The sequence below is a fragment of the Stegostoma tigrinum genome, chromosome 14 (assembly GCF_030684315.1).
Source record: "Stegostoma tigrinum isolate sSteTig4 chromosome 14, sSteTig4.hap1, whole genome shotgun sequence".
Taxonomy (NCBI): domain Eukaryota; kingdom Metazoa; phylum Chordata; class Chondrichthyes; order Orectolobiformes; family Stegostomatidae; genus Stegostoma; species Stegostoma tigrinum.
In genome coordinates, this window is record NC_081367.1 from 73,098,403 (window position 1) to 73,112,708 (window position 14,306).

The 14,306-nt window shown below is 42.3% G+C and overlaps 2 protein-coding genes across 3 annotated transcripts in view; one reads left to right on the forward strand and one right to left on the reverse strand.

The window, feature by feature from the left end:
* LOC125457618 (procollagen C-endopeptidase enhancer 2-like) overlaps positions 1 to 14,175 on the forward strand; it is a 53,935-nt gene extending 39,760 nt beyond the window's left edge. Inside the window, exons 7-9 of one of the 2 annotated variants that reach the window (XM_048542103.2) lie at positions 4,952 to 5,035; positions 6,989 to 7,156; positions 13,597 to 14,175. In XM_048542103.2, the coding sequence (XP_048398060.1) occupies positions 4,952 to 5,035; positions 6,989 to 7,156; positions 13,597 to 13,727 (383 nt within the window). In that variant the 3' untranslated portion in view covers positions 13,728 to 14,175. The remainder of the gene's footprint in view (positions 1 to 4,951; positions 5,036 to 6,988; positions 7,157 to 13,596) is intronic. The other variant, XM_048542104.2, reaches the window with a different exon arrangement.
* Positions 1 to 14,306, reverse strand: part of trpc1 (transient receptor potential cation channel, subfamily C, member 1) — a 110,733-nt gene that overhangs the window by 13,632 nt on the left and 82,795 nt on the right. The gene's annotated exons all lie outside the window — the stretch shown is intronic.

The following is a 14,306-nucleotide window of genomic DNA, read 5'->3' on the forward strand; positions in this document are numbered from 1 at the left end:
TATTCAGTGAGATCATGGCTAACCTGATTACTCCACATTTCTGCTTATCTCCAGTTACCTTGCACCTCCCAGCTTGTTCATCAAGGATCCATCTATTTTCACTTTAAAGATATTCAAAGGCTCAGCTTTCAGTTCCGTGAAAAAGTTTCGAAAGACTCCTCCCTCTGTGAGAAAACAGTCCACTTCATCTTACGAGCACAAAAGCTGACATTTCGGGCCTAGACCCTTCATCAGAAAAGGGGAATGGGGAGAGGGTTCTGAAATAAATAGGGAGAGAGGGGGAGGTGGACCAAAGATGGATAGAGAAGATGATAGCTGGAGAGGAGAGTATAGGTAGGGAGGGGATAGGTCAGTCCAGGGAGGACGGACAAGTCAAGGAAGTGGGATGAGGTAGGTAGGTAGGTAGGAAATGGAGGTGCGGCTTGAGGTGGGAGGAGGGGACAGGTGAGGAAGAACAGGTTAGGGAGGCGGGGACGAGCTGGGCTGGTTTTGGGATGCAGTAGGAGGAGGGGACGAGCTGGGCTGGTTTTGGGATGCAATGGGGGAAGGGGAGATTTTTGAAGCTTGTGAAGTCTACATTGATACCATTGGGCTGCAGGTTCCCAAGCGGAATATGAGTTGCTGTTCCTGCAACCTTCGGGACGCATCATTATGGCACTGCAGGAGGCCCAGGGTGGACCTCCCTCGGTTCGCAGTAAACAACTGCTCCTCCCAGTCGCGAACCATTTTAACTCCCCCTCCCATTCCTTAGATGACATGTCCAGCCAGAAGTCGTGATACACATCATTACCAATGACATGGTTAGGAAACAGGATGAGGGCCTGAAAAGTGAAGATAGCGAGTTATGATGGAAGCTGAAAGCCAGGACGAGTAGAGTAATAATCTCAAGATTGCTAGCAAGGCCAGAAACAGAGAGTGCAGCTGAACGCGTGGCTACAGAGTTGGTGGGTGGTGGCGGGTGGGGGGGGTGGCCTCAGGTTTGTGGATCATTGGGATACCTTCTGGGGAAGGTGGGACCTGTACGGGAAAGACGGGTTGAACCTGAGCTGGAGGGCCACCAATATAAGACCATAAGTGAAAGTAAGGCCATTCAGCCCATCAAGTCCACTCTGCCCGTTAAATCATGGCTGAAGGGTATTTCAACTCCACTTCCCTGCACTCTCCCCATAGCCCTTGATTCCTTGTGAGATCAAGAATTTATCGATCTCTGCTTTGAAGGCATTTAACATCCTGGCCTCCACTGCACTCTGTGGCAATGAACTCCACAGGCCCACCACTCTCTGGCTAAAGAAATGTCTTTGGGCAGGAGGGTTGCTAGAGCCCTTCGGTGGAGTGGCGGGCAGTTCTAACTAGCTTGGCCGGGGGCTGGGACCTGGAGCTATAGATGACAGGGTGAGGGAGCCAGTGTATAGACAGATAGAGCAAGCAGAGAATCTGTGAGGAAGGATAAACAGTTGATAGGGCAAAGTGGCAGTGAATGTGATGGGTTGAGATGTGTCTACTTCAGTGCAAGAAGTGTCAGGAATAAGGGTGACCAACTTAGAGCATGGATCAGTACTTGGAACTACAATCTTGTGGCCATTATGGAAACTTGGATAACACAGGGACGGGAATAGTTGTTGGATGTTCTGGGTATAGATGTTTCAAAACAAATAGGGAGGGAGGTAAAAGAGGTGGGGGAGTGGCATTGCTAGTCAGGGATGGTATCTGACATGTTTAGTCTATGAAGTTTAGCTGCATTCTTCGTTAGAGAGTTTCAATTCATGGTGGGGAATTTGGCATCCGTCCTTTTGTTCATTTACTTTTTCCAGACACAATTGAGTTGCAGGAACATTTCAGTAATCCAACTGCAATGGAGTCACTCTGCATGTGCCTTCAGGCAGTGTTTTTACTGTCGAGCTCGTGCTGTACTGTCGAGGCGCCACCTTGTGCTCCAACAAGGAGCTTGAACAGTTCATCCACTTCACCAACCTCTTCCACCCCAACCTTAAGTTCACCTGGTCCATCTCTGATACCTGTCTCACCTTCCTGGACCTCTCTGTTTCCATCTCTGGCAACCACCTGGAAGCCGATATCCATTTCAAGCGCTCTGACTTCCACAGCTACCTATAATACACCACCTGCCACCCACCTTCCTGTAAAAATGCCGTCCCCTATTCCCAATTCCTTCGCCTCCATTGCATCTGCTCCCAGGATGAGGCAGTCCCCTCCTGAGCATCTCAGATGTCCTCGTTTTTCAAGGACCGCACCACCCACCCCCCACCTCGCCACCAACACTTGTCAAGACCGTCCTTGACTGTGTTTCCCGCTACTCACCCCTCACACCCTGTCTCCGCAATATCAATGTGGACTTCACAAGCTTCAAAATCTCCCCTCCACTACTGCATTCCAAAACCAGCCCAGCTTGTCCCCGCCTCCCTAACCTGTCCATTCTCCCACCTCAAGCCCCACCCCCATCTACCTACTAGCCTCATCCCGCCCCCTTGACCTGTCTGTCCTCCCTGGACTGACCTATCCCCCTGCCTAACTCCCCACCTACACTCACCTTTTACTGGCTCCATCCCCACCTCTTTGACCTGTCTGTCTCCTCTTGATCTATCTTCTCATCTATCCGCCTCCCCCTCTCCCTATTTATTTCAGAACCTTCTTCCCCTCCCCCATTCCTGAAGGGTCTAGGCCCGAAACATCAGCCTTCCTGCTCCTCTGATGCTGCTTGGCCTGCTGTGTTCATCCAGCTCTACACCTTGTTATCTCAGATTCTGCAGGTCCTACAATCTCTTTTTGCTGTCCTGTGATAATGGGAACTGCAGATGCTGGAGAATCCAAGATAATAAAATGTGAGGCTGGATGAACACAGCAGGCCCAGCAGCTCTCAGGAGCACAAAAGCTGACGTTTCGGGCCTAGACCCTTCTTCATCTCTCTGATGAAGGGTCTAGGCCCGAAACGTCAGCTTTTGTGCTCCTGAGATGCTGCTGGGCCTGCTGTGTTCATCCAGCCTCACATTTTAGTATCTTTGCTGTCCTCTCTGCTTTGTGCTTTTCTGCTTTTTGTTAATACTTACTTCGTATGCACTCCTTGTCTGTCTTAGCACTGCACCTGATGTGTTTTATTTTCAAGTTTTGACTTGAAACTTGTTTTAGGTGTTTTTTTGACTTGTACTCGTCCGAAAGTTTTTTCCCCTTTGAATTTAAATATACTGTTCTTTGTTTAGAATATGGGACTAACTCCCAATATTTTGATTAGTCCCTAAATAGTGCAATGCTGAACCAGTTAGCTGTCTTCATCAATCAGGCCAGCTTTTGTAGGTACTCCATTTGTGAGAAATCTTATATTCTGAGAGAGAGATAACAAAGTGTGAAACTGGATGAACACAGCAGGCCAAGCAGCACCTTTAGGAGTGCAAAACCTGACGTTTCGGGCCTAAATCCTTCAGAAGTCAGCTTTCCTGTTCCTAAGATGCTGCTTGGCCTGCTGTGTTCATCCAGCTCTACATTTTGTTATTATATTCTGTGTTCTTGCTGTGGGAACTTCTGGATTGCTGCTGCTTCCCTTGGTTTTCAAGCTTCTGTGGTTGCCTTCTTTGTTCCATCTTTTGTACTCTGAGAATAATGCTCACTGTACACCATGTAGTGTGTTCTTAAATGTAACTCAAATAAAGTACTTAGATCCTGTTTACATGAATCTTATTGAGTTTGTTTAACGCTAAACCAGTCCAGAGAACTTTCTAGACTCACTCTTTGTCGAGAGGGCTAATTTACAGAGTAACTATGACTCCTGGTCTTGTGATGACATGGAACATGGATCATCTGTGTGTTGAGTTTTTTAAAAGGCCATCATTATTAAAATTGAAACACTGCAGGATACGACTCAGTCTGGTCCAGTAAATTCTTGCTGTGCTTGGTGCCTCCAGCTGTTTGTTGCCTGCTGCCTGATATTCTATCACAAACTACTTCCTCTTGCTGCTGGGCTTCCTGCACTGGTTCCTATGTAGCACAGGTCCCCTCCAGCATGCGGATGAATTAGTACAGGGAGAATGATTCCAATTGTTCAACAGCCTCTTCCCACTTTTCAAGGTAGCCATTTAAGTTCCCTCACCTTAAGAACTGCGGTAATTGATGCTACTTTAATGACTGGCTACACTGTCGCTAAACTATGTGCTGATCCTTAGTTTTTGGTAACTATAATAATAAGCCTGACTACTTTCTATTTTAGACTCCACCTTACACTCTCTCAGATTATCTGGTTTGAACAGATCTCAAAAGACAATGCAAGTTGCCTGCACCTTGCTGTGCTGCCAGTCAAAAGAAATCTTTGAGAAAATTAGCCACACTTAGGTTGCCAGACTGTAGAGAGTTTACTGAAGGCACAGGAGACTTATCTGTTGCATTTGAGGCTGCAATAAACCTTGAAGAGTTGCATTTTAAATTGATTAGAAGTGATCTATTTTACATGCTTGAAGGTTTTGATGATAACAGGTGAGTTACCACCTTGCTTACTCTTCCATCAATACAACCAGGAGCTGTTTTACAACTTCCAGGGTTCTTTAAGCCCACTGACAGTTTTGTCCACCAGCAAGCTGTACAAAATCCAGCCCCTAAGTTAGTAAGCAGGATGTGGAAAAATTTGTAATGTTTTGCTTTCCAATGTTTGAGCTGCGCATCTTAATAATTATGGTAACTACATTACAGTATAATTCATTGAACATTGTATATGGAGGTGAAATATTTGATCATAGATGAATACACATTGGTTTGCACAGCTTTTTCTAAATGTTCTTCGAACTAGGAGAAGTTTTGAATTTTTGAGACTTGTAATTGCAATAATAATAGGGACAGCACAATAATTTTTACTTTTTCTTCTTCTGAAAAGAAACATGTTCTAAACTTGTCATAAGGAGCAGTGGTTTCGGATTATCATTACCTGACTAACTGAATGTTGTTTATTTTAAAGCAGTGAAACCTACCATAGCCCCGTGCCAACTCAAGTGTAAAAAAACTGGAACCCTGCGCAGTAATTACTGTGCTAGTGACTTTGGTAAGACGAATGTTTTCCCTTGCTCGTAAGAACATTCTTGCCCGTGTATCTCCGAATGGAATAACTAGTGTTTTTCTCTGCCACAAGCAATCACCAACTCAATCATTTCTATATTTCAGTCTCAAGGGCTTCACAGAAATCCTCTCTAATGAAATAGGGAATCTGTTTACAAAAAGAATGGATTCAAAGTATAAAAACAAGGCACCAAACATGGAGTGAACTGTCGGTACAAGAGGTGTTTATTCACTTACAATCTTTGGCACATTGTACCGGAGGCAGAGGCAATGGTTCAATGGTACATTTGTCAGTTTGTGATCACTGCTTAGATGGCAAACTGAGTTGTATAAGATGACTCAATATTTTCAGGCTCAAAAATCATGTTTTTTTTCATACATGGCATATCCCTCTTCATCCAACACATGCTATTCACTCGGTTGTCACACTCTCTATTTCTCACCTCCACTAACAGATGTTTTTCTTATTTATAATTGGAGGCAATGAATCACAGTATCGATACAGAGCTGCTCTGTAAAGAACACATTGCAGGGATGGTTTAAGATGTGCCTACTCACGTGGAGACCCACAGTTGCGGTTTATTTTTATTCACTGCATGTAACTTGTCCCACACTTTTTGAGGGGTTTTAGGCTTCAAAGATGCTGATGTCTATTGTTGTACCTGTATATCATGTCGAGTGACATTGTACAAGCACAGGCCAGGAAGTTCCAGTGTAATTTGATGCTTTCAGCTAGGGCAGCAACTTTTGAAAGGTGGTTGTGAGGACGTCAGTGAAGCTATGTGTATCACCTTTAGAAGGGTGTACTTTCTTCTTAGCTAATGATTATATTTCTACCAGGACGGCTCACTAAACTACTTCTGAAGGCATTAAGACAACCATTTGGTGTAGGTTTGATTTACACATCAACCAAACTGGGGACATCAGATTTACTTCAAAATTGAGGCTTCTGTAAACAATAAAACTAATCCAGCATCAGATTTGCCAAATTAAATTTCTTTGTTTTGGTGGTATTTGAACACTCATCTTGTGGTTCCTAATTGCATCACCACATTTTTTTTTGTAGGTGCTCCAACAGACCTCAGCATCACTGACAACCTCCTTTTCTATCCGTAAACTAAGGGACAAGCAGCAGATTAAATCTGTTGGGGTTGGGATGTGTTCCAATGGTGCACATTTGCTGATGGCACAAGAGACCAATGTGTAAGAAGCAGGCTCTACCGGAAGAGGTCCATTTAAAGTGGTGATTATGTGTCATTGTAGTTTGCTGTAGCCACTTATTATCATGGGAGATGCAGTTGAGAGAAAAATCTCAATGAAAGAATCCCTATTCCCAGTTGCTTTTTAGTATCCCTGCTAGCAAATGTACAATGGGCGAAATGCAGGAATAAGTTTAAATGTGATGCTTACAGCAACTCAGCCAGTCAAGTTGCCACAATCTTACCATAGCAAGGGCAGCACTGTCTTGAGAGAGAGAGAGAGAGATGACTGGTGGTAATTCAACCTAAAGGACCACCATATCTCAGGAGAGAGACTGCGAAGGAGAGTCCTTCATGGTAACCTTGGCCAATGTGAGGTTGCTGGCATGACACTTCTTTGCAAATCAACTATCCAGCCAGCTGACCTAAACCAACCCCAAATAATGATTATCAACACAAAGTGAATCATTATTTAACTGCGGTATCAGAGGTTTTAAAAAAGGAGAAAATTAGAGAAAGAAATTCACTCTTAAGAAGAAATATGACAAATTTTTAGAAATAAGCCATGTTCTTGTCATGTCCAACACTACCAAAAAAGGCTAGCTTTCCATCAGGATTCATTTATGGTTAATGAAGTCATGCCTGTTTTAAATCTTGGTTTCAAAATCTGATATCCTGAAGTGATTTGAGGAGCAACCTTTCACTCGATTTTCATTTTAAATACTTTTTCTTTCTTTCAGTGCTAACTGGCACAGTCATAACTGCTATAACACGCAATGGCAGTATTCACACCACCATCTCTGTTATAAATATTTTCAAAGAGGGCAGAATGGCAATTCAACAAGCAGGGAAAAACATGAGCGTCAAAATAATTTCAGTCTGTAAGAAGTGTCCAATCATTAAACGAGGTAAGTTTCTCCAGGTGGAAGGCTCATATCTATTCTGTTATGTTTACTGATTGTCCTAAATTGGTGAACACCTCTGTTAAAGTAAGATTGTCAAATAGGAGCCGTAAGCATTGTGCTAATATTGCCAAAAAAAGATCGAATAAATTTTTAAAATGGTGGCTAGGTGAATCTGAGTATTTGGCTGCAGAAAGAAGGGAAGAAATGGTGAGAAGAGCAGTTTCTTAATGCTTCTAACACTGTCACCAGTTTCCTTCACTGATTGTAATTTTTTCAGATTCTTCAGACAATAACACCAGCTTTTAATAATCTGAATTAAAATAGTAGAATTCAGAACCAAATAACAGAATCACTTGACCTGTAGTAATGGTGCAAATCATTTGCGAGAGTAACTGAAAATTAATCGTACTGCTGTTCTCTCTAGCTTTGTATGTTTTCTGCTGGAATTTGTTCGGTTTAAAAGATGCGGTGATCTCTGCCTAAAGCATGTTTTGTTGTGAAGCATTCCATGTTCTTAACAACTCAACAGTTTTTCCTGACATCTGTTGCTTTTTTTAAGCCACAATATTACATTTAAGCCTTTTCAATCACTCTGAAGAGAAAATGATCTTTACTCTATTTGCCTATTTTTTAAAATTAAAAACTAAACTTTTTAAAAAAACCTTCCTTGCCTTGCAAAAGATCTTGGAGTAACAATGTACATGCTGGAGAATTTGGAAGTCTGGAATGAAAAGTGTTTGAAACACTTACCAGATCAGGATCATCTGTTGAGAAAGATAAACATACACAGAATAAAATGTTAACATTACCAGGATTTTGCATATCAAGTTTGTACAGCTGTAGTTTTCCAATATTTGGTTTGATCTAGGTGAAACTGAACTCTATGGTTTTAATGATCTTTCTATAATGAGGCAACTAAAAGTACGCACAATAGACCTAACTAATAGTTTGAGTATTTATCATTATTTATTGAATAGTATTTGTCTTTTTATATAACATCAAATTTATTAAATGGCTTCATGTATTTGTACCTGGAACACTGAATTCCTAAACCTGGTAATTCAACCACACCCATCATTCCTTTTCATTCAGCATCTGTGCCAATTCCAAAATATATAGGATAGGACAGATAGGAGGTTCTGTGGGGATGAGAGAGACTCACGGTTGGTGTGTTGCCTCCCAGGTACCAGGCTGCGTGATGTCTCTGATCGTGTTTTTGGGATCCTTAAGGGGGAGGGGGAGCAGCCCCAAGTCGTGGTCCACATTGGCACCAATGACATAGGTAGGAAGAGAGATGGGGAATTAAGGCAGAAATTCAGGGAGCTAGGATGGACGCTGAGAGCTAGGACGAACAGAGTTGTTGTCTCTGGTTTGTGGCCCGTGCCACGTGCCAGTGAGGCGAGGAATAGGGAGAGAGAGGAGTTGAACACGTGGCTACAGGGAGGGTTTTGGATTCTTGGATAATTGGGGCTCTTTCTGGGGTAGGTGGGACCTCTACAAGCAAGATGGCCTTCACCTGAACCAGAGGGGTACCGATATTCTGGAGGGGAAATTTGCTAAGGCTATTCGGGTGGGTTTAAACTAATTCAGCAGGGGGATGGGCACCAAAATTGTAGTTCGACTATAGAAAAGGTTGAGAGTAGGGTGGTCCGAAAAAAAGTTTCAGGGAAGCAAGATGGCACCGGCAAGCAAGAAGTTGGTTTGAAGTGTGTCTACTTCAATGCCAGGAACATCCGGAATAAGGTGGCTGAACTTGCAGGATGGGTTAGTACCTGGGACTTCGATGTTGTGGCCATTTCAGAGCCATGGATAGAGCAGGGACAGGAATGTTTGTTGCAGGTTCCGGGATTTAGATGTTTCAGTAAGAACAGAGAAGATGGTAAAAGGGCCAGAGGTGTGGCATTGTTGGTCAAGGACAGTAGTACAGTTGCAGAAAGGATGTTTGGGGACTCGTCAACTGAGGTAGTATGGGCTGAGGTTAGAAACAGGAAAGGAGAGGTCACCCTGTTGGGAGTTTTCTATAGGCCTCCGAATAGTTCCAGAGATGTAGAGGAAAGGATAGCAAAGATGATTCTCAATAGGAGTGAGAGAGACAGGGTAGTTGTCATGGGGGACTTCAACTTTCCAAATATTGACTGGGAACACTATAGTTCGAGTACTATAGATGGGTCAGTTTTTGTCCAGTGCGTGCAGGAGGGCTTCCTGACACAGTATGTAGATAGGCCAAAAAGGGGCAAAGCCACATTAGATTTGGTACTGGGTAATGAGCCTGGCCAGGTGAGAGATTTGGAAGTAGGTAAGCATTTTGATAGCGATCACAATTCTGTTATGTTTACTTTAGTGATGGAAAGGAATCGGTGTATACCACTGGGCAAGAGTTATAGCTGGGGGAAAGGCAATTACGATGAGATTAGGCAAGATTTAGGGAGCATAGGATGGGGAAGGAAACTGCAGGGGATGGGCAAATTAGAAATGTGGAGCCTATTCAAGAAAAAGCTCCTGTGTGTCCTAGATAAGTATGTACCTGTCAGGCAGGGAGGAAGCTGTAGAGTGCGGGAGCTGTGGTTTACGAAGGAGGTGGAATCTCTGGTTAAGAGGAAGAAGAAGGCTTATGTTAGGATGAGATGTGAAGTCTCAGTTAGGGCACTTGAGGGCTACGAGGTAGCCAGGAAAGACCTAAAGAGAGAGCTCAGAAGAGCCAGGAGGAGACATGAGAAGTTGTTGGCGGATAGGATCAGGGTAAACCCTAAGACTTTCTATAGGTATTTAAGGAATAAAAGAATATCGGGAGTAAGATTAGGCCCAATCAAGGATAGTAGTGGTAAGTTGTGTGTGGAGTCAGTTAAGATAGGGGAAGCGCTAAATGAATATTTTTCAACAGTATTCACTCTAGAAAACGACAATGTTGTCAAGGAGAATACCGAGATACAGGCTACTAGACTAGGTGGGATTGAGGTTCACAAGGAAGAGGTATTAGAAATCCTTCAGAGGGTGAAGATAGATAAGTCCCCTGGGCTGGATGGGATTTATCCTCAGATCCTCTGGGAAGCCAGGGAGGAGATTGCCGAGCCTTTGGCATTGATCTTTACCTCGTCATTGTCTACAGGAATAGTGCCAGATGACTGGAGGATAGCAAATGTTCCCCTGTTCAAGTAGGGGAGTAGAGACAACCCTGGTAATTATAGACCAGTGAGCCTTACCTCAGTTGTTGTAAAATGTTGGAAAAGGTTATAAGGATAGGATTTATAATCACCTAGAAAAGAATAAATTGATTGATTAGGGATAGTCAGCACGGTTTTGTGAAGGGAAGGTGCCTCACAAACCTTACTGAGTTCTTTGAGAAGGTGACCAAATAGGTACATGAGAGTAAACCAGTTGATGTGGTGTATATGGATTTCAGCAAGGCGTTCGATAAGGTTCCCCACAGTAGGCTATTGGACAAAATGCGGAGGAATGGAATTGTGGGAAATATAGCAGTTTGGATTGGAAATTGGCTTGCTGAAAGAAGACAGAGGGTGGTAGTTGATGGGAAATGTTCATCCTGGAGACCAGTTACCAGTGGTGTACCGCAAGGGTCGGTGTTGGGTCCACTGCTGTTTGTCAATTTTATAAATGACCTGGATGAGGGCATAGAAGGATGGGTTAGTAAATTTGCAGACGACACTAAGGTCAGTGGAGTTGTGGATAGTGACGAAGGATGCTGTAGGTTGCAGAGAGACATAGATAAGCTGCAGAGCTGGGCTGAGAGGTGGCAAATGGAGTTTAATGCAGACAAGTGTGAGGTGATGCACTTTGGTAGGAGTAACCAGAAGGCAAAGTACTGGGCTAATGGTAAGATTCTTAGCAGTGTAGATGAGCAGAGATCTCGGTGTCCATGTACACAGATCCTTGAAAGTTGCCACCCAGGTTGACAGGGCTGTTAACAAGGCATACAGTGTTTTAGCTTTTATTAATAGAGGGATCGAATTCCGGAACCAAGAGGTTATGGTGAAGCTGTACAAAACTCTGGTGCGGCCCCACTTGGAGTATTGTGTACAGTTCTGGTCACCGCATTATAAGAAGGATGTGGAAGCTTTGGAAAAGGTGCAGAGGAGATCTACTAGGATGTTGCCTGGTATAGAGGGAAGGTCTTACGAGGAAAGGCGGAGGGACTCGAGGTTGTTTTCATTAGAGAGAAGAAGGTTGAGAGGTGACTTAATTGAAACATATAAAATAATCAGAGGGTTAGATAGGGAGACCGTTTTTCCTAGGATGGTGACGGCGAGCACGAGGGGGCATAGCTTTAAATTGAGGGGTGAAAGATGTAGGACAGATGTCAGAGGTAGTTTCTTTACTCAGAGTAGTAAGGGAATGGAACACTTTGCCTGCAATGGGAGTAGATTCACCAACTTTAGGTACATTTAAGTCGTTATTGGACAAGCATATGGACGTACATGGAATAGCGTAGGTTAGATGGGCTTCAGATCGGTATGACCGGTCGGCACAACATCGAGGGCCGAAGGGCCTGTACTGTGCTGTAATGTTCTATGTTCTATATTCCCTCTCACTCAGGTTAACTTGGATCCATCACCTGTCTGCCCATTCTCTAACTTACCCTTGTCTGTAAACTACTTCAGGGAGACATTACTGTTCAGTAACTTTCTGCACTTGTACCATTAAACAAGCCTCAATTGTATTTTCTCTAGACTCAAGTCCAAATCATAGAATCTCTTAAGTCCAGAAAGAGGCCATTCAGCCCATCAAGTTTGCACCAACTCGCCAAAGAGGATCCCATCCTTACCTTATCACTGTAAGCCTACATTTAGCAATGGCCAGTCCACCTAACCAACGCACCTTTTGACTGTGGGAGGAAACCTGAAAATCTGCAGGAAACCCACACAGACACAAGGCTGGCATCAAACCTGGGCCCTTGTTGCTGTGAGGCAGTCCTGCTAATCACTGAGCCACTGTCTCTCTGTATATTTATAAATCATATATAAATAACTAAAGCAGATTTAACTCAATCAGCTGTACTGAATTTTTAATCTTAGTTTTTAAGATACAAGATTTCACTACTTTGACTTTTACTTTTCAACTGCACTTCCTGTACTCCTTATAATGTATTAGGAAGCGTATGCAAGTGCTAGGATTGCGAACTGTATACCTGATGAATGGCTTGTTACTACTTGGGAATATGCATTCATTCTCTTTTTGCTATAAATGTCAAATCTCCTGATCTATCAGAACCTCTCAGCTCAATTAATTCGAGTCCAATTACCAAGTACCATGTTGTCTTTTCTTGCAGCCCAACACCCTTACATTTTGACTCCTCATTAAACATTTCCTTTATTGAAAATAACTAGGTGATCCAAATTGTTCACCTATTCTTCTGTCTGTGTTGATTACTCTTTTGATTTTTAGAACAGACTAATTCATTGGACTAGAAATATAATAAATGCAACAGTAATGACAACTTACATTCATACAGTGGATCTAACACAGAAAGAAATCTCTGGGTATTTCATACACCTCTTTCCAATGGGCTTACGTCTGTCCTCTTCTGAGGCACTGTCCACCTTACATTTCTTTAATCATATTGATCTACTTGGTAGCTGCATTGAGGGTTCTTGAGGCACAGTGGTATTCTCCCCACCTTTTTGAGCTAGGAGACCCGGGTTCCAGTCCCACTGTTCCAGAGCTGTGTCAAAACATCTCTGAACAGATTGATAAGGAAAATATCTTCAGAAAAATAGTGCCAGGTTAATGCAAAGCGAAGTAAATTGGGTAGCTATACTGACACAGGATTTGTAGGAGCAGAGAACAGCTATCTTCCTAAGTTGAGATACAGGCTATCCCCTGCTTCTATCCTTGTATCTTAAATTGTCTATCCACATCTTGTGGGAGCCCACATTCTAAATAATACAATGCAGAAACCTTTCATCCTGCTTGATGCTACAAATTGTAGCACTTGTTGTCTAACAGTAGAGATCTCCTGCCAAAGATTGGAAAAGAAGAATTAATCCTGGACATGTTGAGGATCCATGATGAACATTATATCACACTTTACATACAACGATTCCTTGCACAGCCATTCTTTCATCTCTCACTTTAAAAATGCAGGTCGAGTTCACTTGAATTTCCACTTGCATCAAACACTCAAATAATCAATAATTTCTTTCAACTCACTTTGCACAAATAATGATTAAAGGGAAAAAAAAATCAATTCCAATAGAACTTACAAAATTAAAAACCCTCAGATTAATCTCAAAATTTTGGAGTCTTTCTGTTTGAGATGGAATTTTGCTACCCAGCTCAATTTATACAATTATCAAAGTCCAACACACACAAAAATACCTTTCAGATTATCTAATGACATGTCTAGTAACAATTAATTATGCTGTACTGTCAAAAATTGGTTCAAAGATAAAGTTCTATTTATTGATGCATTTTTGCTATCTTTGCAGGACTGAATTATATTTTCATGGGTCAAGTAGATGAAGCAGGCAGAGGTCGAGTGCTTCCTAATAGCTTTGTCATGCCCTACAGATCAAAGAACCAAAGGTTTTTGAACAACGTAAAAAACAGACGATGCTAAACACATTGCAACAGAAAGACTTTATTTTCTATTTATGGTGCAGGTAATCGTCTACAGGTAGTTTTCTATAATTGATTACAGGAGGCTTTCTGCTGGCAAATAAAAGCATTGAAATGCAAAGTTGGTGAAACGTATCCAACGAAAGTGCTGAGAAGAATTTGGATATGTTATGAATGTGCCAATCCTTGTACTAGCAAAAATAAATTCTGAACAGAATGATTAGCCCCAAAATAATGTTGCATTTGGAATTATCTTCTTATTTATAACAATGCTGACAGAGATTGAGCCAAATGTTTATCTTATATACTATATTGTAATAGATTATATAGGACTGAAGTGCAATAATGAATTACAGAGATGATAGGTGATGTTTTATGACTGGTTTGTTTGAAACTGACAATTGTTTTTGAATTTGTGTTTCTAAAGTCACTCTTTGCATTATGTATCTGCTGCTTAATAAAAAAAAAGTTTCATTTCGAATTGCTGAATTTCCAAAAGTTGCCATTTTAAGAACAACATCAGATTGTGCCTTATGCACAGTAAAATGAACAATATAGGGGTCTTTAAGTTCGTGATTCT